Raw genomic sequence first — 25,571 nt, forward strand, 5'->3', positions numbered from 1 at the left:
TAAAAGAGTTCTGCAACACGAACACAATTCGAAATACAACATGAAGCTCAGTGTTGCATTCACCATCGTTATACGGATGTTTTTGGGCCTGGCCATCGCTTTTCCCACTCATCACATCGAGCGACATATACCTTACGGCATGGATGACTTCTATCCATTTATTGCCAGAAATTCCTCCGATGTGCTGCCGTTGTCTAAAAATCTAACGCAAGTAATTAACAGAAATTAAATTTAAATTAAAATATTTATTGTATAATTAAACTAAATGTTTAATGCCACTAGATTCAACGACTGCGATGGGCCGATAAGTGTGTGCAGTTCAGAAAGAAGTGCACGTTAGCAGAGCACTGCTGCAGTTTAAGATGCCTGAAACGTTTTTACCGATGCATTACCTAAGTTGTGTACAAATGATTACTCCCTAAAAGTATCTTATTTAAATATAAAAATGACACTGACACTGTTGACTTGGCTAATAAAATTAAACCGTAACACGTTTCATATTAATAGCCTACTGAAGTTTAAAATCAACACTTATCTTTTAACTTTCTGAGCACAAAGATGTTGATTGCCCGACTGGCGATTTTAATCTCTTTTCTGGGCTGTGTGTCTGGACTCCAGAAACTGAAGACCACTGCCGGTTCCACGACTACAAAGACTACGAGGACTTTGAATGCTGTCAGCTATTGTCAGCCAAGTGGAGGATATGTAAGTCCTTGACATGTAATAAGCCATATAAATCATGTATATTTGTACCGTAGTGTCGGATACATGTGGATTGCTGTTCGGGAATGTGCATTCAGGTGTCTGCAGAGTGTCGTTAGAAGAAATCGGCTACCTTGTGTTTGGAGTTTGATATACCAAAAGGCTTGAAAGGGCGTCGTATTATTTATTTTCTCGGTGTACGTAAATATTTCCCTGTTTGTGGGTTCCTAAAATGTGGATCGCGTTTTCTATTTAACAATTCCTACAACTAGTGGAGAAGCTCTTCTATGATTAAATGAGCACTAAATCTGCTTATTCATAATGTCTAGATTCCTCATATCTGGCGATCTAAAAGCAGATTGAGTCAGTTGACTCTTAACTTTGCCAGCGAGAAGATGTCGTCGATTCCTACGATCATTGGATTGTATATTTTGTTCTTTTTCACATTTAGCAATGTGAATGCATATGGCACAAAATGTAGTCCCGTGTCCGGACTTGTAAGTTAGGGTATGGAAGATGCCGGATACGTATAACTGATAATTACTAAATTGCAGTGTTACATGCATACGGATTGCTGCAGCGGAGTATGCCACACCTACGGAAACAAATGCGGCCCTCCGGCGCACCGTCTGAAAAAAACTTATGTGAGTCCCAGCGAATTCAACAGAATAATTCAACAGAAGAAACATTATTAAAAAAATTCAAATGCCACAATGTTGGGGAATCCGTAAGGTACCTCCTTATTCATTTGAGAAACTTTCACCTAAAATCCAATCAAAATGGTTAAAGAAAAAGGTTTTAAGCATGCTAAAAACTTAAATAGTTTTGTTATAACATCGTTATAAATTAAAAAATCCTACACTAACTGATTGTTTAACTATAAAATAAATATTGACAAATACAGATGATGTCAATTATTGTCATTAGAAATCGGCTACCTTGTGTTTGGAGTTTGATATACCAAAAGGCTTGAAAGGGCGTCGTAATATTTATTTTCTCAGTGTACGTAAATAATGTAAATAATTCAATGTTTGTGGGTTCCTAAAATGTGTATCGCGCTTTCTATTGAACAATTCCTACAACTTGTGGAGATGCTCTTCTATGATTTAATGAGCACTAAATCTGCTTATTCATAATGTCTAGATTCCTTTTATCTGGCGATCTAAAAGCAGATTGAGACAATTGACTCTTAACTTTGCCAGCGGGAAGATGTCGTCGATTCCTGCGATCATTGGATTGTATATTTTGTTCTTTTTCACATTTAGCAATGTGAATGCATATGGCACAAAATGTAGTCCCGTGTCCGGACCTGTAAGTTAGGGAATGGAAGATGCCGGATACGTATCACTGATAATTACTAAATTTTCACAGTGTGTCATGCATACGGATTGCTGCAGCGGAGTATGCCACACCTACGGAAACAAATGCGGCCCTCCGGCGCACCGTCTGAAAAAAACTTATGTGAGTCCCAGCGAATTTAACAGAATAATTCAACAGAAGAAACATTATTAAAAAAATTCAAATGCCACAATGTTGGGGAATCCGTAAGAGTACCTCCTTATTCATTTGAGAAACATTCACCTAAAGTCCAATCAAAATGGTTAAAGAAAAATGTTTTAAGCATGCTAAAAACTTAAATAGTTTTGTTATAATATCGTTATAAATTAAAAAAACCTACACTAACTCATTGTTTAACTATAAAATAAATATTGACAAATACAGATGATGTCACTTATTGTCATTAGAAATCGGCTACCTTGTGTTTGGAGTTTGATATACCAGAAGGCTTAAAAGGGCGTCGTAATATTTATTTTCTCAGTATACATAAATATTTCCGTTTGTGAGTTTCTAAACTGTGTAGCCCATTTTCTAATAATTTTCTACCAAATCCTAAAAAGCGGAGAAACTCTGCTGAGATTTAATAAGCACTTCATCTGCTAGTTCTTAATGCTTGATAATATTTGTTTCTTCAGTGTTTGTGATTTTTTAAAATGTGTATTCCATCCAATTCCCACAAAAAGTGGAAAAGCCGTGCCAAGATTTAATGAGCACTTCATCTGCTTATTCATAGCGTCGCCTAGCAATAGTGACACCGTTCTCACATATGCTAAATATGAAAGGCTAAAGCATCAGTTTAGTTTTAACTTTGGAAACGTGAAGATGTGGATTGCTCGACTTGGATTCCTGTTGTGTGCATTGGGCTATGTAACTGCAATATGTCAACCTAATTGGCAAAGTGTAAGGTCACAAGCTATATTGGATACCTTAGCCATTTCTTTAATAATATTTTAAATCCCAGTGCAAGTCGCATGAGGATTGCTGTTCGACGATGTGCCTAACACACCTGGGTCAGTGTTCCCCCAAAAGGGGGGATCAGTGGTAATTACTTGCCGCTTGTCTTGAGCCACTATTCAGAAACTTGTGTTGCATCGCCTCATATTGCCAGCTCATCCCCTTTCATCTGTTTAGACATTCATTCGACTGGTAATAATAATAAAGCAGTGCCGCATCAACCGACAGTGTGAAGTGAAGTGTTTGGCTGCTCACCACAATCATCTTGTGTACGGCTCCTTGTGTTTGTCAGCGTTTACGTTTACCAGCAAACAATATTTCCGCCCCACAAACACTGCGAGACATTTGAGCATTGAGCATTGAGCATAGAGTATTGAGCAGACAATGCGACAAAGCGGCATCAATGCGATTTTTCCCACTCATAGACATTTGCATTGACACACATGATGGCGATGGGCTGTTATATAGTATGGGTTGGTATGGTGTGGGATTGATGGTGAATGGGGGAAGCGAGTGTCTCCGAGTGATCCTTTCCCCTTTCAGTGCACACAAAGCGCACACAATGAGTTTAGACAGCGATTGTTTGGCTTTCTTGGCGCGTGTTAGCCGCATCCTTTGTTGTTGTCACGCCCGACACTCCATACAAACATAGGTACGAAGGTACGAGTATTGCAGTTGGATCAACAATGGCCAAAAGACCCATTAAAAGATGGCCAACTGAAACAGGCATATATTTTTTATGGCCGCCCCCGAAAGTATACCTCATAAAACTGCAGCATAGGTGACCCTTTTCACGCGCTTTTAAACGACCATTAACCGCAATCTGTCGATTTTATGTGTTTCTCCCCGCCAAAAAATTGATTATTTTTGCAAACTTATTGTGTAGTTTGTTGGCGCACGTGCCAAAGCCGCCAGGATCTACATGGAAATCGCATTCATAGTTGAGTGTTTCTGGCTGCATCGAATATTTATACAAGGAATTTCTTCGGGTTTTTCGGTTTTTGCATTTGAAATTCCTCGTTTCCCAACATGCGGTTATTATTTGGCACTTACTGCCGCTGCCGTATGCTGCTTTTCTTACCCCTCGCAAAGGAAGACATCAAGAACTGCGGAACCGGAAGATATTCAGGGCATGCAGCCTCCCAAAAGGGGGGTTGAATACCCCCCAGCACCCCTTCTCCAGCGATAAGAGATGGCAGCTTGATGAAGTTTTTGGCGGCAATGCCGCCTGGCAGGAAATCACTTTCGGTACCGCAAAAAGAACCAATGTAAGATGATGAAAATCGATTGCTTTTGGCCATCAGCGAATTCCATATGCAGATTCCATTGGCCCATAAGTATGCAACTCCAAAGAAAAGCAGCCAATTCATCGCATACTTTTCATTTGCAGCGACGAGCGTCGTCTTTAAGCCCAACTTTCCTTTAATGGCTTATGCCATTGGATTGGGTAATGTATGCAGCTGTGTTAAACTTTTACATTGCACGTGTCGGCAGACACTTAAATGTCGAATGAATAATTCCGCCTGCCACCGGCAGTCAGTCGGCAAAGTTTTATTGCTCTTGGCACACGAGCGAGTGGCAGGCACACTGAGTGCCAGCTAAGAAAAACACAGAGCAGGTGCCGCAGGATTGCCAAATAACTTAAAGCAATTCGCATTCTGCCAGCTGCTTAATTGGAGTTCACAGCAAACTAAATGATGCCCAGATCCGTCTTACCGGAAGTTTCTTGCGTCGAGTGCATTGCACTGATTCGCCATGTAGAAGGATACGTGGCGTATACGTGATGCGGACAGTGACCAACTGACTGACTAAACAGGCAGGTCGACTTATCAGTAACGACCTTTCTGCGGGCTTTCAAACATAAATACCTACTCACGGGGAGTGGAAGGTTTATCAAAACGAAATATAAAATATTCAAAAAGTTCGTATTTCAAGCACCCGACTAAATACCCTTAATGTACTTAAAAAGAATAGATTCCTTCCTGTAAAGATATAAATGCTTTATAAACTATGAACATTTCAAATAGTAATTAATAAATAAATAAATATATCTATATATACCTTTTGCAAACGACAGCGTGCAGTGTCTTGACTTCTCCCCATTAGGGAAGTATTTACTGCTTGAAAAGGATTTCTCTTTTGTAGGCATCACATATGTTTATATTTGCATTTGTGGCTGAGGCAGAGGCACAAAAAACGGGGATTTCCTACGCGATGGTGTGTGTGTTTTGCTTGTCTGGCCGGGGCCATGAAATTGATTTTAAATGCGGAGCTGACTGAAGAGGGCGAGACAGGATGGGCATACAGTATACAGTACAGTGTGTCAAAGGACAGGGCAAACAGTCGGCAGCGATGATGATGATGATACCCGCGCCGTTGAGCCACCGATGTCGTTGTCCTCGGATAAAACCGCACGTATGACAAGTCGTTAGTGCCGACTTAACTGGCAAAAGGAAAAGCCACATGAGCAGCAGCAGTAGCAGCAGCAGTGGCAGCAGCAGCAAATCAAAGCGAGTGTCCATCAACATTATGAGGCTCTCGCCAGAATCCGCAGACTGGGCGGGAAAATGGGAAAGCGGAAAAGCGGAAGAGCGGAGAAGTGTCAACGCTTGTCAGGGCGGCCATGACCAAACGGAGCCTGTTTGTGAGCAGCGGGCAAAACTCATTATATTTCTGCATGCCGTTCTCTTCTCCTCGTTCATTTTGTATTTCATATACTCGTATATTTTTTTTATATTTTCCAATTGAAAGCGCCGGGCCCTTTAATGTTTGTTTCAGTTTCAGTTGCTGATACTCTTTTTAATCGCAAACACGCACACTCATAATACAAAAAGTGCTGTATGAGCCGAGTGTGCCACTGTCAGGCAAACGCTTTGATGTGTCAAGCGTTCGATATGGAGGCGGAGAGCGAAAACCGTAAACTCGGCACGAAATTAATAACAGAGGATGCGAAATGCGAAATTTGCATTCAAAGGCGGGGCCTTACACTTACCACTGACAATGTAATCGGAGTATCACGTACCCTCGGCTGACCCCCCGGCTTTAAGGCGACCTTTGGTCGACTTTGGAGGCGGAGTGCGAGCACCACCCCCACCCAACGGGAAAATTTGCATTTATCGACAGGAGGTGAAGCGGCGGTAAAGTCTCATTAAAATGTAATTGCCCATTAAAAGAGCGACCAGGCTGCTTGACTCCCTGATTTGTCAACTTTGCTGCTCCTTTCGGGTGTATCGGATTTTTGTTTCAGTATCCGGCTCCTCTTTGTTTCGAGTTGTTTCCCCGTTAATTGAATTGGCGAAATGACAAGCAAAACGATTCCTTTTGTATGCCCACGGGCAGCTGGCGATGTCCACTTGGGCACTCGTTACGCATACGCTCCGTGTGCCACACGAAACATGCCCCATGGCAATGACCGCACATCGAAACAAAGCAGCCACTCAACGGGCACATGGAGAGAAATTTCTCAGGAAATACGCTTTGATACATATTTATTTCGCTATTAAAATGTGTAACTCAATAAATGTTTCCTTATAAACCAATTAATTGCACCACAAAACATCAGCATCCTAATTAAATAATTCATAAAAGTCCAATTATTTTTTGGTGCACTTTCCCACTTTATGGTGTTTGACATGCCCACTTTCTGTCCATTCAAATCGTCATCGTCAGCAGTTTCATTATCATCGAGCAGTTTGCTCTTCGTTGTTAACATTTTGTTCTTCTGTTTTTATTTTAGTTTTGTGTTTCTGCTTTCTGGGAGTCGGTAAGGCGTGTGACCCCACAAGCACAACAAAAAATGCCAAACACAAGTTTCCTTTTTAGTAGTAGTAGTTTCATTTTTTCATTTCCATTTCACTTCGATGCTCTGATTCGATGTTTGCCGGCTTGACAGTTTGTTTGGCCCACTTTCGGTTGCTAATTGTCCGGAGAATGACAACTGAAAGTGGCAAAAAAAAAGTTTAATGGAAGAATTGATATCCGAAACTAGCAAGACCTCCAAGTACTCTCCCAAAAGTTTCTTTAAGGTGCATTTAAATGCATTGACATTTCCACTTGGCTTAGTTTCAACAATTATCTCTATTTTATTTCGAAAAATATGCTAACTCTTCACACTGACCGTACGGACACTGGGTGTATAAATATTTAAACCTAATTACAAACGCTAAATCATTTTCCTATGTTGTTGGAGGAAATGCCACAAACGGCAACAGCGGAACTCAATATGGTGTAAAAGGATTTCCTTGTTTAAAACATAAGCCTAGCCATTGCATATTAAACGTGCACACACATTCTCATTCACAAAGTGCCGCAAAAGCCAAGTTAAGTCCGTTAGAGAACCATTGCGCATACGCAATGTGGGCATTCGGGTGTCGGAGTGCGAGCTGCTGACTGTTTTAATGAAATTATCTGCTACACATTGGCCCAGCAAACCCATTCTGTTTTAGTTATTAATTCAATTTGTTGTCCAGCAGCAACTCAATTTTGGGACCACTTTTGTGTCTTCAGTTCACGGACATTCTACCGACTTAGCGTAGACAAAGTTAGCTAAAAAAGTTATCCATTTCCCGAAAAGCTCTTAAAACCTACCTTCTATGCGATTTAGCAGTGCGGGTATGTTGGCGATTTGTTTGCAATCCACTGCCAGCACTTAACGCAGATGCAGTTGCAACTCCGGGTTGCCACGCAACGGCAGCCAATTAACTACAAATCCCGGACAGAAAAGCAACTCAGCCAAGTTCCTGACCGCGTGTGTGCTTTTGGCTGGCTGCCAGTTCTAATTACCCTTCCGAGATGTCTGATTTCCAAGTGATTTTTTAATTAACTAAGCTGCAAACCGCTGCCAAAGGTGTGCAAACACACGGAGCGAGGACACAGCTCGATTTCACCCGCAAATTGAGAGTGACATTTGCCTAAACCCAATCTCAGTCAGTCAGGGATTTCAGCATGGTTAAGAACAGGATGTTGTCCTTTAAGATATCCTTTAAGAGTTCCTTGTGCAGCTCTAACATTCCCCGCTGGAATTATTGTTTCTATGAACGTTATTGTTTCTATAAAAGGTTAGTTACTTGTCATAGAAACAAAAAATATAGCCAACAATTTCTGATACACCATTTTGACCATATTTCTGACGGATACTTTTTGAAGCCCCGACTAGAGTTCGCTAAATATCCCACTTTCATTTGATTGCAACCACAACCGCACCGAGCGCTATGAAAATGCAAATTGCTTGCACTCACTCACGTGCGGAATTCGAAATGATGCGAAACATTTGAGGGGAAATGATTTTAGGCCCGTTGCTGCTCTGCGGTTGGGCATTTTCGAAGTGATTATCATAATCAACCATAAATGATCAAGTAGTTCAATTCATGTGGGCATTGGGTCAGTACCAGCCCCATTGCAAATTGAATTCTATTTTATTTTTCCGCTTTCGAAAATTCCAAAAACGACATCATTAATCACGCTGGGCACAGACATTCATTCATTGTTGGCCAGAGAGATAACTGTCAAAAACTTTAATTATATTTTCAGCATGACAAGGACAAGGACGACGAGTAGGATGTGCCTGCCTTAGGCAGACAAGTTGGCCAACAGCAAATTACGAGTACGTGCCGCAGGCGCCAATGAGAGGGAATAAAAAAATGGGGGGCAGCCCAGTGGCGAAAATTGGAAACCCAATACATGTATTTGCACTGATTTGGCATGGCTTTTCTTCGGCTGCCTGGTCAGCTGAAATATTATACTCGGGTCCTGCAGTGACAGGCCAACCAGTTGCTGCACTTCAATAAAATCAAATTGCCATTCAATTTGGACTGCCAGTGGCGACCACCTATGCTCATGGCCGACTGCCCATTGTTATTTTTATTTCTGCAAATTGAAAGCACTCCGCTTAATCCCGACACCTCGAAAGGCAGCTGGAAAACCAATCACCACTGAACATCAATTAAAAAAGAGTAAGAAAAAGAATGGGTTCTGAAAATAAAAAGCGTACCGAGAGCTTACAATCTACCGGGATTTACTTCAGGCAATCGGTTTCCTCACGAAGGAAAACGTTTACTCCCTTAAAGTACTGAAATTTGCAGGGATATGAGTTTGTACGGTGAATGATTGTGTCGAGAACTTTCTCCATACTCAGAATATATTCTGGTAAGGATAATAGTGATTAAAATGGCTGCTAGGCCTGATTAAAAATTCCTATATCAGTGACTTTTTTAACATTTAAGCATTTTGTTGTTGACCTTTTGTTCCTCGGTGCTTTATATACATATATATGTGTACCATGTCCGCAGTGCTAAGTGAGTACCACTTCTGGGAACATATCAATAAAAATCAATTTAATCGAGATTAAGTCTGCACGAGAGAGCCAAGCTGGCATTGATTGCATTTTAAGTTGCCGGGCGTGTTTATCGCGTAAATCGCGCTCGGCTAACGAGCCTAACGAAGTTTTCAATGTAATTCAATTGCAGGGGAAACAATGGCGATGCCATCATCGCCATAATTGGCCCGTCAATCTCGTGAGCTTCATTAGCTGTAACGGCTTAATGCGCACCAACCGGGCGTATGCGTAATTTTTGACACTGCCGCTGGAAGAGGCGGCAAACAGGGCAATTCAATTAGCAAAAGTGAACTACAAACGATGGCCAAAATTCGGGGTGGCTGACGGGCAAGACAAGTCCCTATGGTCGATGGCCCAGTGTCCGAATCTCTATGCTCAATGGTCAGGTTCATGGTCAAAGAAATCGGGTGAGATAGGCGGTCAGGTGGGTTGAAGGCAGAAGCAGTTGGCACGTTGATTGAATTGCCAAGTTTGTTCGATGCGCGACAAATTCAATTCGTTGGCACTAACACACACACCAGAACACACACACACTGCCATTGGCAGGATCTAGCAACAGGCTGCAGGCATTTGGGAGGTCCTTCTATTCGGCTTTCAGGGGGGCAAAGGATGTTGCAGCAGGCAGGTGCGAGTGTGCCGGTTAATTGCTTTGGAAATTGCATGTGACGAAACATATGGTTTATGTAAGAAGGATGTGGCCGTGACACGGCGCTATCTGCCTGGCTAATTGGATTATGGATAAGCCAATTTGAGCATGGGCTCGACCCTGCCGCAGCTTCAGATCCAAAAGTTCATCGTGAGACTTTACAGCCAGAGCCATAACTATTTGTAGGACATTTTGGAAACATCGATAAATAAAGAATCAATATAGAAACAAGCTTGCTGTGGCAGCAAAATATATTCCATATAATTGTTTCGTTATCTACAATTATGATTATTGATTGCAATAATTCAATTAGTAGCTAATATCGAATGTCTGGGCATTCGAATAAGTGAAACATTTATTGAATTAAATACGATCCTGAAGTAAGTATAATTATATACATCTCAATTTCATCAATTCCGGATTAGCCGCTAGCTACATTCCAACAAATATTGGTTATCCAATGTTGATTCTGAGCGAGAAACTTTGGCATTTAATAAACAATAGTCGTTTGAGCTGTGAAATGCTTGCCTTTGGGTATGCAACCCAAAATAATTGATAGAACATTTAATCTAAATCGAATTCATAAATCTGTGCAAGGAAAACACAATCTAATTCATTGACATATATTGTTTATAAGATTTTAATCCAGCTTCCGGGCGATGCAAGGAAAAATGTCTCTTCCTGGGCAGACCATATATCATCTGGCCAACTTTCATTCATTCAGTCAGCAGTGGGCCAACGGCAATAGCCCTATGTTTGTTTATGCCTCGTTAAACTTTTCAGCCACACGCATAAAACATAAAGCGCTTTGCTAGGGCAGATCAATGCCTTATGTGCATAGTCGGGGTGGCTGTGGGTGGATATGGGTTGGTGATGGCTGGTTGTGGGTGGTTATGGTGGATGGGCTTACTCTGAAATTGAATTATGGAACACACACGAACAGCATGTACGTATAGGTATAGAGGCGACATATCGAGCGAGACGCCATGAAATACAATATCTGACTCTGAAGTCAGAAGAACTGCATGGCGCGATTTCGATGGCTTCGTCGTTTTAGACTGCTAACGGTGGCATTGCTATCGGTTCTCTAGAGCTCCCAACTCCCCTCCCCCTTGGAATCAAGCTCACCCCCAAATCATCTCATCCCCCCTCTATATTCATCCATCGAATGCAAAACGGCAGCCTCACAAGCCGGGCCAGCCACATTGTTCGACTCTTTCATTTTCAGCTTCACATTTCTCTATCTGCCTCCCCAACGTATCACCATTACACCGCCCACCGCCCACCACCCACCGGTGCTGCCACGCCCCCTCGAGCCACCTTCGCCCCTATCTGGGTTTGTTGTTATTGTAAATTATGGCCGCAGCCGCAGAAAAATAACAGCAAATAAAAAACAAGAGAGAACGCTATAGTCGAGTTCCCCGACTATCTGATACCCGTTACTCAGTTAGTGGAAGGGAGAAGGAGAGTCTTAAACACAGTTTTTCGCGGTTTGTGGGCGTTAGAGTGGGCGTGGCAAAAAGTTTTTTGGCAAATCGATAGAAATTTACAAGACCAATACAAAAATGAAAAAATTTCAAAACATTTTTCAAAAGTGTGGGCGTAGCAGCTTTGGGCGGTTTGTGGGCGTTAGAGTGGGCGTGGCAAAAAGTTTTTTGGCAAATCGATAGAAATTTACAAGACCAATATAAAAATGAAAAAATATCAAAACATTTTTAACAAGTGTGGGCGTGGCAGTTTTGGGCGGTTTATGGGCGTTAGAGTGGGCGTGGCAACATGAATCGACAAACTTGCGCTGCTTCTATGTCTCTGGAGTCTGTATGCTTAATCTCAACTTTGTAGCTTTTGTAGTTCCTGAGATCACAGCGTTCATACGGACGGACAGACAGACGGACAGACGGACAGACGGACAGACGGACAGACGGACATGGTCATATCGACTCGGCTATTGGTCCTGATCAAGAATATATATACTTTATATGGTCGGAAACCCTTCCTTCTGCCTGTTACATACTTTTCAACGAATCTAGTATACCCTTTTACTCTACGAGTAACGGGTATAAAAAGCGGAGACTAGGGAAATACGAAGGGATGTGCCTAAGCAGAGAAAAAAAATCAAGAATTACGCTTCTATATAAACTACTGTATAGTTAAATATAAAACAAATGGTACCTTTGTAGATAATTGAGGGTTCATTCGCTTGAAAAAATATGTAAGTGGTAACATGATATTGAAAGTCATTTAAGAAATTTGTATATTTGCATTTAAGCAAAGGCAGTTGAAAAAATAACTTGATTTGGGCTGGCTTAGAAATTAAAACCCCATTTTAAAAAATCTTGTAGTTACTTTTTAACAAAGTGCAACAGAACCTAAGCCACTTAAATTTTTAGTATCTTAAGAATTTCATGGGTCATTCATTCAGCCTGTATCTAGACATATCACTTTTTTTTTCAGTGTATAATAGAGATGAGGAAGACGGTCGAACGCGAGGGGAAATGGGACCAACAACCTGTGTAGGAATCCTGTGCCTGGCATCCATCGGTTTATTGTTTCTGTTTCATTCCATTTTATTGTCGTATGTCATACAATAGCGTAACATTTACATTTCCCATTAAACTTTCCGCTATCAGTTGCCGCTGATGCCATTTTTGTTGCTACGTTGCCTTAATGCTGAATGTTGTGCAATAAATTTTAAAACAAAAATATAAATGTCTGCTCCAAGAAATTGCGAAAGTTCCTGCTGCATATTTCCGCTCACCTAGACGGTGAAAAGTAAGCCATTCGCTAAAAAACAAAAATAAACGGAAAACATAAGGTCTAAGCACTCGAAACAATATTTTTTTTTGTCGCTTGACAAAGGGCCTGAGAAATGGAATATTGATTCAAATGCCAGAAGCACAGGTGAGAGTGAAGGGGTTGGGAGGTAGTGGTATTTCTGAGATGCAACAATTTGTCATTGAAATGCAAGCGCAGCGAAAAACTAACCGAAAAATAGTTAAACAGCTGCCGACGACACAGGAAGAAAAATAAGGAAGAAGGACGAAGTACGAAGTACGAAGTACGATGGCCAAAAGCACGAAGCTGGCCAGCCGATGTGCGAATATCGTATGCGGGATTCGCACGACCAACAGTTGCTCCGCCTTGGCCGCGTGTCTGTGGGGTTCCTGGCCATGTTGCTCCTGCTTTTGGCCTCCATAATAGACACCGTCAGCCGCCGCAGTGTCACAGTCCATGCTCGTCCTTTGGGCTGCCAAGTCGCGTTCTCAGTCGCTCGCTGGCCGCTAACAGATCGCTGACAAAACGCGGTTTCGAGTGCAGTACCACAAAACAATAAATACATACAATAAAAAATCAAACTAATTTAAGAAAGTATTTTCGGAAAATTGCCAAGTTAAAGTTCAAGTTGAATGCAGGTGTTCAGGGTCAACTGTTGCTGTTGCAGCTAGCTGGAAGTTGAGGCATCTCAGTGCATGTAAGTCGATTGCAATGGAGATTTATTGTCCATTGAGCAAGCACACCACACCACACCACACACACACACAAACACACACACTGAGTACAACTCAGGTGACAGCAGACACTCCGGCGCACACCTGCCGAGATTGCGCCATCAATCTTGGCTATCAATTAGATCAATCATACGCCTCGTGCGCCCTGCAGCCATGTGAAGTGCCGTATATCGATTGGGAGTATGTGGAATATTGATTGGCGAAAATAAACCCTCACCTACTCACCTGCCTACCCAGACAGTTGGTCCGCGTGGTGGCAAATACACACAATGTGCTAAAAATAATTGCCAACCACCGCCCGACCAGCTGACTGGCTGGCCAGAGAGCCACAAAGAACGGCGATGAACCCCTTCCAATCGAGCTTAAGGTCCCGGAATTAGAGGCCTGCTAGCGAGCTGGAAAATCATACTTACCTGGTGGAAACTAAATCCACTTACAGATCAAGGACATTCGACAAGAAGAGACTTCCAATGAAATTTGGCTGCCTGACTAGCCAATCATTATTTAATGCCCCATATGTGCGGTTGAATTCTAGGAATTACTGGCCTATTTGCGGAAGTTCCTTCACCTTTTTCCAACGAAGGAAAGGGCTTCCGGTTCAATTATTCAAACGGCAATCACTCTGCCTTTGTGGATAAAGAAGAAAAAAAAAGGAAGAACGATTCTGAGCCTCTATTATGCAATCAAGAAATTATTTGAAAATTTCTAAATTTGATTGCAACGTGCTGAGTGGCTAGCCTTTACTTTTGTGGTAATACACTTATCGTCAAAATGTTTGATATTCTAACATCACAATCCTGTTCATAATAGAAATTATAGTTTATACTGATGTTCTGAATTTTGCATAATTTTAAAAGTCTTTGCTCAAATCGCATTGTGTTTATCCTACTGGTAAAACTTCAGCAATTTTTTAAGTCAGAGTTTCTTTTCGCAATTCAATATTGAAATGTATCAAATATTCATTATTCATTTTTTCGCATCAAACATGTGGCCAAGAATGGCTCTCGTTTCATTTTTCAAACCTCTACAACAAAATACTTTTGGCAAAATGGTTTCATAAATAATTAAACAATTTGAAGGAAACCATACCTAAGACACACATGAAGCTGGCGCAAAAAATCCAATAAATGTATGCAATATGTGGTGCGGAAAATGTTGGACCAAAGCTGAACTAAAAACTTTTCACCAACTATCGGTGGAGCCAATCCCACCCCACCCCCACCTGTGGTCCATCCTGCAGCAGCCAATAAGCTCCGCTCCCCCCGGACTTCCACATCCGATTTGGCCACTCGATGTCCAGCTGCGTCCACGCTTAAGCCAAGTCAGGACGGCCCGGCTGTGAGGCGGACATGTGCCTGACACTCGTCAATGTCAGCTGGATATGGGATGCCATCGGAGGAGGCGGCTATGGCCGTATAACGAACGCCCCCTCGTTGCCAACTAATCCCGATGAAATCAAAAGCGAAAATCAAGACGCAACTGAAACTGATTGCTGTGCATAGCTGGAATTTGCTTTAAAGGCATGTGGAGCGGCCAAATGGAGAGAGCAAAATCGATGTACCCTCCGGCGGCATTTGAAGGCGGTCTTTAATGGGCGGTGGGCGTGTCAGTGGCCCCAGCCCCCCCACACACACACACTTAAATTACAACTTCACACACTTGTAACGAATAATAAAAGCGCAGAAAAAAAGGGAGAGTGCTAAAGAAAAAATCAAATAGCGACGAGGCCAAGTTCCCCCAACATTTTTCTTTTGGCGGGCGGACCTCGTCATCGCCATCGTCATCATTTCAGGAGCTACATTTGCACACAGAAAAAATACCATACATTTTGGCCAATGAAATGTAATAATTGTTATTACAAGATGATTAGTCCTACTTATAAAACTTGGGTTTCATTCTAGCTTTTAGATTTCAGTGCCTATTATTATTTGATTATGTATAAATTAGTGAAATTATTCTTATATCTAAAGCTTCTACGTACCCAAAAAAAAATATATAATAAAAAATTATACCAAATATTAAATACAATGTTGAAAAACATGTGATGTTTCATTCGTAAACATCAAATTCTTCGTTCTTTCTTGTTCTTCAACATTTCGCTCAAGGAAATTCCTGTTCTCTGTGTTTTCTGTTCTCCGTTCCTGTTAATTTTGTTCGTTTTTTTTTGTGAGCATTTTCTGGGCAGCGCCTACATTTCCATGCAAGCAGCGGGCGGCGTCGCTTTACAGTCCCCAGCGGCCTGATTAAATTCTTATCCCCCCACCGGACCGCCGACCGACCACAGAGCTTGGGAACTGCTCCCGTCCAGACACAGGACACAGAACGCAGGACGCAGGACGACGAGCGGCAGGATAAGGCGCTGCATGCGTTTGGTGAGACGCGCAAATGATGAAATAAATGAAACTAATCCAAGAGAAAGCCCGAATGGCAAAATATTTACATTGCCAACCGCACTTGCCACAGCACAGTGTTACAAGATATGCTCAGAAAAGTATCACCAGTGCATAATTCTTTGAGATATATTAAATAATGCTTATTTTTGATAATTTCATTATTATTGTTGAAGAACTACCAAGACGTTTCACCCTTAAAATGAGCCATATACTTTGTGTCACATGAAGAAATATTTGAAGTGGCATCCTTTCTTATTTCCGAAAGTGCCATTCAACCCATTAGCCCAATGTGCAGAGTTGCGGCTGAAGTCCTTGCCGGACTTACCCACATTTTGGTATCCAGCCACCCGACGGTGTGATAAACATCTTTGCCAAGTAAGCAACAATTTTTATGCCCCAAATTGGGTTCCTTTGGCCCGCTTCTGCTTTCCCGATGGCCAGGAGCTGGAAGTGGATGGCCGGATGGCTAGCGGTCGTGGTGTCGATTTTGGTAGTGCTGCTGTCGGCGGTGGTGGTTATGGTGCTGGTGGTGTTGGTGGTGGTGCTGCCATGTCGATGGTTGATTGGATGACGAGGCGGCTCAGCGCGTGCAGGCAAATATTTTTAATGATTTTCTTTTGGGCCGGCAAAAAGGCTTTACTTTACTTCGCTCCGGTTCAGTTCAGTTCGATTCGATCTGGGGGCGTTCAGTTCTGCTATGTGTCTGAGTTTCGTTTTCCGCCCCAGTTAGTGCAAAACTAATTATACTTAGGACGCAGGACGACGGTGAGAGATGGTTTACTTGCCAAGGTCAGTCATTTTTAGCTCAGCTTCGTCCCTCCACTTAGTTCTTAAATATAATCCTGAAGATGTTTTTATATTTTTAGAATACAGAAACCAGCACCTCACTTACAGACTGTGTTTAAAAATAATTATTGGATACATGACACCGTTGGCGCGACTGTAATTGTATCATTCTGTTAGGGTCTAAGAACATTATGACTACTAACCATTTCAATGAATAAATTATTAAATGTAACCCCACAATTGCAAATGAATATTCGATGAGTGAGTTCGACATTACCAAAAATGTTTCAACTAATTCCCTAATTTACCATTTCTCTTTACCATTTTATAAATCCTATGTGAATGAGTGAGTTGGCAACGTTGTTGAACATATTTAATACCTCTATGCGCGTGTTTTCACCTGTGAATTCTTATCACGTGCACTCACATGTGACTGAGCTCCATTCTGTTATCTGTCAATGTTTGCTGCTCAGCGGCTGTTTTAGTTGATGTTTCTGTTTCTTTTGCTCGACCTTTTGCTCTTTCGGTAGTTGCTAATGCAAAATTATGGGCTTCAGCTCAAACACGCTCCTGCGTTTCCGTTTCCGGCGGAGCTGTTGCTGATTCACATGAATGTGGTGTTGGTGTTGGTTTTGGTTCTTGGCTAAAACTGGGCGTAACCCTTTCACACGCCCACATTTCAACTCAGACTGATGGATAGACGGATGGATGGATGGGTTTTTCGCGCACGCATAGTGCTGCTTTCGGATTTTAGTCGGTTTGGTGTTGCAGATAAGGCTGTTGTGCCACGCCCCCTTCACACTAATGGAGTCTGCTCGAAGGCGCAGCTAATCACAAAACATGCTTCTTAAGAATCTCGAAAGCTTAAAGACATTAAAGAAACATGAAATGAATTTCCTATGCGATTCTATTTTCCTTTTAAGGGTAGATTTATATTTTTTAAAATTTATTTTATTCTCTGCATATCGTAGAGACCCATGCCCTAGGCACAAGGAAACTACTAAATTAAATGAACTCTAGAACTTGTTGCCCAGTAAGTGGAAACCGCATTCAGGAACCTCGGAGTTCGAGCTCCAAAATAACCAACACTTGGCCAGCCAATTAGGCCAACTCAAGTGGTCAGTTCATGTGTACTCATGGCCCGTGCTCGTCCTTTTCTCCACAATCCTCTTAAGCCGGAGCAACAGCTGCGGCCTACTACTGCCCAAGTATATGCCCCCAACCACTTGAAAAACCCCTTTCGCAGGCAATTAAAAAACAGTTTGCCCCTCTTTTTGCCCCTCTGCATTCTGCTGTTGCTTAGCAGTGAGTGGGGAAAAGCATAACTTATTAATTAAGAACATTGGGGGAATTCCAATGCAAATGCAGGGCATAATTAAATTTTTTGAACGCAAAATGATTAGGCGGGCATATTAAATTCCAAGCTAATTGTTAATGAAAATCCAATAAAGTGCTGGAGACCGAAGAGTTACGAGTCTGGGCAATGCAGCCTTTAATTTGCTTATTAAATCCACCGACACACGCACCACACTTTACTGCTGACAGTTTCAATTCACAAATTACAACCTCAAAGAGCAATTACCAACACGCGTCCAAACATCCATAAATATGTATATATGTATACGTATATACATATGTATGTAGATGTATAAATGCGAAGGAAACCCAACTGGGAGACAACAACGAAATCCAATTTGAGGTCTGGCCCCAGCTCCAGGTCCACACAACCCCAGCTCTCCCAGCCGCAGAAACCCAAAGCACGCCTCAAAACCAGCTACGATGCCGCAACTCAGGCGCAGGCGGAGAATCTGAGGCGCAGGACGCCGATGTGGATGAAGACGAGGACGTTGCTGGTACTGAGGTTGCACGGGGGTAGCAACCACAAGACTGCCCATGACTATGTCCAAGGTCCTGGATCCCATATCCCACATGCCGTATCCCGTATTCCATGGCCCCTGCCGCATCCTGTGGCTGGTTGGCCGGCGGACAAGGGCAAGCCGATTATCTTTTCATGCAACATTTGTAAATCTAAAAAGTTAAATGACACTAATCTAAATTCCACAACAACGAAAACGACGACTTATGCCCCGAAAAATGTTTCGACGAGTCATGTACGTATGTATATTTGTATAAATATATGTATATACGGCCCAGGACGAGCCCTCTAAAATATTGCAGCCTAAGCGCAAATATCCTTGTGTGTGTGTCTGGGTGTATGTGTGTGCGTGTGTATTTGGGAGCTGCAAACATTAATCTGGTATCTTACGATGTTGTCCTTTTTGGGCCCGGCATTCAACAGAGTTCGTCGACTTTGACAGTCAATTGGATGAAATTTGCATAAAACGATTCAAGTCAATTTGCATTTGTTCCGAAAAGACTTGATCGGTTTTGCGTATATGAAGAGATGATTGCGTTTTAAAAGTTCTAAACATATTCACGGATACTAAATTTATTTGAAACGTTAAAACAGAAAACTAACAATAACAATTCTTAAACAAATATATGTCGTAAATTCCTAACTTATTTTTAATTTACTCGTAGAAAGCGCTTTTGAACACCGTGCCGTATGAGTAATTTTTAGGTGATCTGATTGTTTGGTCCAAAAATCTGATGGATATTTAAATTATAAGGTATAAAAAGAGCCGGTTTTCACCTCAGATAAAATGCTAAGAGCATTTCCCAATCGTTTTGACTTTTCCGGGACCTGCTACTTGTTTAGCATTTTGCGTGTTTTCCGTTTTTAAAAACATTTTCCCATTGTGGCTGCTGCTCCTGTTGTTGCTCCTGCTTTGGATGGCTAACACACACACACACACACACGTACATGTATATATATATGAAGCCGAGTTTATCTCAAGAATGTAGATTGCCTGTAAAATATTTAATTACACTCTGCGGCACGGCCACACACAGCCAGCACGTATACGCCATGTGTGACACTAAATGAGTGAGCAAGTGTGTGCGTGTGTTCGTGTGTGTGTGGGTAGCCCTTTTGGCAGCCTGCTGCGGGTGTGCGATGGTGTGCGTGTGTGGAAACATGGCAATTGCCAAGTGCTGACGTTGAGTGCGCTACACACGAGTGACACTTGTATACATCTCTCTGCAAGTGTTGATGTGTCTATGCCATACCTTTACTGGATATATGTGTATATACTGGACTGTAGGTGTGTGTGTGAGTGTGTGTGTGGTTGTTTGTGGCCTTTGCTCAGTTTACTCTGTTATTTATTTGCCCCACAGATGGCGCCATGCCTGTCAAATAGTTGAGCTCTCCCCGAATTTTTAATCAACTTCTTTGCCACTTTTTGCATATGAAATAGGTCCAATCTGGGCTCCTTTTCCCAAACCTCCTCGTTTTCCTCTCACGTTGCCTTGTTATTTTCTTGTCGGCCGTTTGCCTTTTGGCCTAGTCATTCATTAGTGACTGGGCCACGTAGAGTGGCAAAATGCTAATTATGTTTATTGAGCAGCGCGCGAAGGCAAATAATTCTAAAGAGGCCTCAAAAAACAGAAAACTTATATAAATATTTACACAGGAAGAAAAAAGGCCAGCAATGTCATAAATGTACATTCTTCTCTTTTTTATTTGAAATCGATGGTATATATACATAGGTGGTTTTGCTACTTTAAAAATTCTTTTAACGCACGTTTTGTGGACAATAAATTGCCGATTTTGCTGATACTTTTCTGCCTGCGTAGATATTTGTGTGTTTGTTTTGTATATATTATTGTTTGTGTTGGCTGTGTTATTCCTCGCAATTCCCTCTACAAAGGACCCAGGAAAGAACACACCTTGGGGAGACAGGACAACCAACAACAAAAGCAAATCGGCTTTGACCTTTAATGAGCAGGCAGAGGCAAATGCGGACGCGTGTCGCTGGCCGCATGAAAGTTTTGCATTTGATTTGCGCCAAGGTCGCTTTATAAATAAGCGCCCGACCGCAGCCCTCCAGCCCAACGCCACCCACATTTCCCATAACCATCACCCATCGCACCACCCACGCAGCACCGGTAGACATCCTGTCGATCAGAGCATGTCATCTAGCTCAACGCGGCTCTGCCTTACCTGACCAACTGGTCAGCAGTTGGCTAGCCATTTGGCCATAACCTTGAGCACACCCAGCAGTTGGACCTGCTCTGCCCCATCCGCGTGCCCACCTCCAACCACGGATATCCTTGGGTGTGCCCAGTGGCGTGCCTTGAGGCGCTAAAGGTAAGCCCGACACACTGGGCAAAAAACTTCATAAAAATGTTGAATAACTTAATTAGAAAATACAAAACAAGGCTTACAACTGAAGTGGTAAACTAAATTCTTTAACTGTGTGAAACAAAGATGCCAACAAAATATACTTTCCTATCCAAAACGCACTCCCAAAATGAACAACACTGAGCCCTTTCTCTCAGTGCACTTGCGTCGAATTCGAAGAAAGCCCATAATTAAAAGCGACATTTGTTTTTGGCTTTTGCGGCATTAGAAAGCTGTTGCGATTACCAAACTTAAATGGGTCGCATTGTGTACTCACGCACCTATAAAAAAGCAACCGGAGGCCGCATTCGATGTGTTTAATTAATGATTAGCCGCGGCTTAATTAGAATGCCAGCGATTGCGGCTGACAACTGAGCGATGCTGCTGGCGCCGCCTGATGAGTTCGCAAGTCGAGCTTGAAATTGCCTGCGGCTGGCTGAGTTGAGCTGAACTGAGTTGAGTTCAGTTGAGTTGAGTTGAGATGAGGGCGAGATTAATTTAACAAGTACAGGCAATTTCACTTCGCAAATTGCATTTTATTTCCAGAGCTGCGGTGCCACGTGGCGGATGAGTTATATGGCCAGCTAATTGCAGGCCCCACTCAAGCAGTCAGTGAGTGACGGGCTGTGTAATTATACAGCTTTTGCTCAGGTGTTTTCAGCTGCAACTGGCCAACTCGAACACTGGAAGCCCAGTTAAGGGCTTTTGTTATCTGCCTCTCACTATCTCACCGGCTGCACCTGCTCGCAATGACCTCAGCCAAATATTAACTTCCCTTTCGAAGGGTATATTTAGATTTCGGGACAAAGGAGGCGCCATTAGGCAGGCAGCTTAGGGCTGGGACACATCAAGCAACATTAGATGATTCATTATATTTGCTTGAGTCGCAGGACAAAGAAAGCCTCCTTAAAGTGCATGAGATACATTTTTGTATTCAGAAAGAAATCTAAAGTTACGTTTTTCTTTTGAATTGCTCGATCTCGTTTGATTTTACTACTAAATACTAGTAAAATATTAATAAAAACAATATCAAAAGCTTTTATTTTAAATTCAATTTCAACATTGTTAACTTTTCATGAGAATTAAAAAAAAGCATATCGGATGTGCAATACATCAGGGTATTCGACACTGCGTTTTTATCTATATTTTGTTATTCTATTCCCTTGCTTGCGTGCTGCAAACAATTTTGTTGGCCAGACAAACAATAACGGCTGGAATTGATTATATACTCTTCATAATTTATGCTTATTAAAGCCCTTTATGCCAATCAACGCCACTCCTCTTTCTAGCCGCCTGATGTTGTTTCCGATTGATAATTTTAATTAAGTTTTATGTGTGATTCGTTTTCCTCTGCAACGGAAAAAGTTAATAGGAAAATTGAGCAAAAAGAGCGAGTGTGATAAAAAAAAGCAAGGGCAAATGCAAAGGCAAATGAACTGAGTGTAAAACTGTGGCCAAAGCTGCGGCCTGGCGTTCGGTCTCTCATTCGACTAATTAAGTGGCAGAGCAACCGGCAGTGTCCTTCAGCATCACAACGTTAACAGCTTACCAATAATTTATTAATTCAATTCTCCATTTGGGCACTCGATGTGCAGGCTCTGCATTTGGCAGGCGACGCTCAAACAGCTGAAAATCGAGAAATTGAAATGCAATTAAATGCACATTCGGATGCGGTCATACGCACTGTTGCCCCGCAGAGGAAACCCTATTTGATGTAACATTTAAATGGAAATGAATCCAAGTGCCTGCCGCCCGGCTGCCAAAGGCATTAAGTCGGCCCAGTCGTGCATGATTTCATTCAGCCAGTAGAGCAGTCGAGCAGTGGAGCAGTCGAACAGTCAAACAGTGGAGCATCCATTTATCCAGCCAGATTCCCATTGACATCTGTCCGAGTGTGGCTAAGTAAATGGCTTAAAGCCTTCGGGCTGGATGCAAAACTACGGCTAACACCAAGAGTGTTGCTTGGCTAAAGCAGAACGTGTCAATGAGTTTTTAAGCCCGCATCTCGCAACTCGCATCTCGTTGTCTCGGTCTTAGCCCTTTTGTTATTATTACTTTGGCAACAACTCGACTCGACATGTTGCAGGCTCATCAGCATCATCGCAGGCAAACGCAAACAGTCGGGCAAACAGACAAAGGATTTTAGCCAGGATAAGAGCCGTGTGGCTCGCAAGCAAAACACAAGCATACAAGCATTCAAACATCCAAACGGCAAAACGGGAAAACAGCAAAACCGAGCACGGAGCACATAGAACGGATTATTTGTTTTCGGCAGCTTTTGTTTGTCTCGTGTAACATCTCTCTCGACTGCTTTCATTTCACACACTGCCGTGCACACAGCTGGGGAAAAAGTAATATGGGTTATTAGGGAAAAAACATCTCTGTGGAAAGTTATCTTAGAAAAGGTACAAAATATTTGCCCCGTTTCAAATTGCTGATATAATAAGTATAAATATCTATTGGAAATTCAAGCCTTTTCATGAGGTTTTGTGATCTTAAGTTTAGAAAAGAAGTACTACTATTTCGACAACAGCTGTATGTAGTTTTGTATCTTTCTTTTTTGTTGTATCTGCAGTCAGGTTGTGGGCACCTCATGCGACTGCCTGGCTGGCATCCTTTCATTCAGTGGCGTCCTTTGTACGGTGCCTCAAGAGCCAAAATGGCCAGCCAGAAGTCAAGCGATATTAACTCATTTCATGCGCACAGGCAAAGGCCGTAATAAATATCTGCCTTCGCACAGCTGGCCTAGTTGGAGAGGCAATAAATCCTGCAACTGGCCATGTAAATTAACCGCCATCGAAACTTATGAAATGTGTGATGTGCGGCATTCGGCATAAGCCATCACCATCAGCATTACCATCATCATAGCCATCGCCATCGCCATCATTATCATAGCTGGCAAATGTCAGGCTGAAATTAGTTGGCTTGTGTTGTGTTGTACGGCTCATCAACAAGACGGAAAAGAAAAAAAGGGATCGACCCGATGATGAGGCGTTGGAGTGGTCAGGTCAGGCCAGGCCAACAAAACATAGCCAATATGAGCATGTTGGCCGGCCGAAAAGAGCAGCAACAGCGGGCGTTAAGCCAACAACATCGCCGGTGGTACTGTGGTACTGGCAACTGGGAAGTGGCAACTGGCAACTGGAACCTGCAACAAAAACACACAACCCGAACAAACAAAAAACGTCCAACACTTTCGTGAGCGAATGTGTGTGTGTGTGTTAGCCTGACCCCTGATGGTCAGCGGCAGGATAAGTGGGGGTTACGGCAGCTGCGGGGACTGGAGGTCGAGTGATAATCACAGTCAGGGTCGGTAGCTGCGCACATGTTGACGCCATTTCTGTGTCACCCTGACAATGTTATTAAAAATCCATTCAAAGTCCCTACACGTCACTGTGGAAAATGGCAAATAAAAAAATAAACAAGAGAGAACGCTATAGTCGAGTTCCCCGACTATCTGATACCCGTTACTCAGCTAGTGTAAGTGCGAAGGACAGTTTTTGGCGGTTTGTGGGCGTTAGAGTGGGCGTGGCCAAAAGTTTTTTGGCAAATAGATAGAAATTTACAAGACTAATACAAATATGAAAAAATACCAAAACATTTTTCAAAAGTGTGGGCGTGGCAGCTTTGGGCGGTTTGTGGGCGTTAGAGTGGGCGTGGCAAAAAGTTTTTTTGCAAATCGATAAAAATTTACAAGACCAATACAAAAATGAAAAAATATTAAAACATTTTTCAAAAATGTGGGCGTGGCAGTTTTGGGCGGTTTGTGGGCGTAAGAGTGGGCGTGGCAACCTGAATCGACAAACTTGCGCTGCGTCTATGTCCCTGGAGTCTGTATACATAATCTCAACTTTCTAGCCTTTGTACTTCCTGAGATCTCGACGTTCATACGGACAGACGGACAGACGGACAGACGGACAGACGGACGGACAGACGGACATGGCCAGATCGACTCGGCTACTGATCCTGATCAAGAATATATATACTTTATATGGTCGGAAACGCTTCCTTCTGCCTGTTACATACTTTTCAACGAATCTAGTATACCCTTTTACTCTACGAGTAACGGGTATAACAAGAGAGAACGCTATAGTCGAGTTCCCCGACTATCTGATACCCGTTACTCAGCTAGTGTAAGTGCGAAGGACAGTTTTTGGCGGTTTGTGGGCGTTAAAGTGGGCGTGGCCAAAATTTTTTTGGCGAATAGATAGAAATTTACAAGACTAATAGAAAAATGAAAAAATATCAAAACATTTTTCAAAAGTGTGGGCGTGGCAGCTTTGGGCGGTTTGTGGGCGTTAAAGTGGGCGTGGCAAAAAGTTTTTTTGCAAATCGATAGAAATTTACAAGACCAATACAAAAATGAAAAAATATTACAACATTTTTCAAAAGTGTGGGCGTGGCAGTTTTGGGCGGTTTGTGGGCGTTAGAGTGGGCGTGGCAACATGAATCGACAAACTTGCGCTGCGTCTATGTCCCTGGAGTCTGTATGCCTAATCTCAACTTTCTAGCTTTTGTAGTTCCTGAGATCTCGACGTTCATACGGACAGACAGACGGACAGACGGACAGACGGACAGACGGACAGACGGACAGACGGACAGACGGACAGACGGACAGACGGACGGACAGACGGACATGGCCAAATCGACTCGGCTATTGATCCTG

General features: G+C 42.5%; 3 protein-coding genes across 6 annotated transcripts in view; all 3 read left to right on the forward strand.

Moving 5' to 3' along the window:
- Window positions 1-26: 26 nt before the first annotated feature.
- LOC26535435 lies at window positions 27-506 on the forward strand. The gene is made up of 2 exons (XM_015192105.3): window positions 27-211; window positions 283-506. Exons 1-2 carry the CDS (start codon window positions 41-43, stop codon window positions 394-396), a joined length of 285 nt encoding a protein of 94 aa, XP_015047591.1. The 5' UTR covers window positions 27-40; the 3' UTR covers window positions 397-506.
- Window positions 507-552: 46 nt separating this feature from the next.
- On the forward strand, window positions 553-3,254 carry LOC26534755. 2 transcript variants are annotated; one of them, XM_039375804.2, is made up of 5 exons: window positions 553-705; window positions 759-1,199; window positions 1,257-2,013; window positions 2,074-2,940; window positions 3,002-3,254. In XM_039375804.2, exons 1-2 carry the CDS (start codon window positions 559-561, stop codon window positions 819-821), a joined length of 210 nt encoding a protein of 69 aa, XP_039231738.1. In that variant the 5' UTR covers window positions 553-558; the 3' UTR covers window positions 822-1,199; window positions 1,257-2,013; window positions 2,074-2,940; window positions 3,002-3,254. The 2 variants fall into 2 exon arrangements, with proteins under 2 accessions (XP_039231738.1, XP_039231739.1); XM_039375805.2 differs by having other exon boundaries at window positions 759-826; window positions 1,632-2,013.
- Window positions 3,255-12,764: 9,510 nt separating this feature from the next.
- Window positions 12,765-25,571, forward strand: part of LOC6536155 — a 30,758-nt gene continuing 17,951 nt past the window's right edge. The window contains exons 1-2 of one of the 3 annotated variants that reach the window (XM_039376325.1): window positions 12,765-12,875; window positions 12,970-13,446. The gene's annotated coding sequence lies outside the window, so the exon portion shown is untranslated. Of the gene's footprint in view, window positions 12,876-12,902; window positions 13,447-25,571 lie in introns of those variants that run through there. The other 2 variants (XM_015192111.2, XM_015192109.2) reach the window with 2 other exon arrangements.

The sequence above is a fragment of the Drosophila yakuba genome, chromosome 3R, assembly GCF_016746365.2.
Source record: "Drosophila yakuba strain Tai18E2 chromosome 3R, Prin_Dyak_Tai18E2_2.1, whole genome shotgun sequence".
Classification (NCBI taxonomy): domain Eukaryota; kingdom Metazoa; phylum Arthropoda; class Insecta; order Diptera; family Drosophilidae; genus Drosophila; species Drosophila yakuba.

Coding starts and splice junctions, on each gene's coding strand:
- LOC26535435 (XM_015192105.3), top strand. CDS start 41: ATGAAGCTCAGTGTTGCATTCACCATCGTTATACGGATGTTTTTGGGC. Junction 212..282: donor TGTCTAAAAATCTAACGCAA/GTAATTAACAGA, acceptor TAATGCCACTAG/ATTCAACGACTGCGATGGGC.
- LOC26534755 (XM_039375804.2), top strand. CDS start 559: ATGTTGATTGCCCGACTGGCGATTTTAATCTCTTTTCTGGGCTGTGTG. Junction 706..758: donor GTCAGCCAAGTGGAGGATAT/GTAAGTCCTTGA, acceptor TTTGTACCGTAG/TGTCGGATACATGTGGATTG.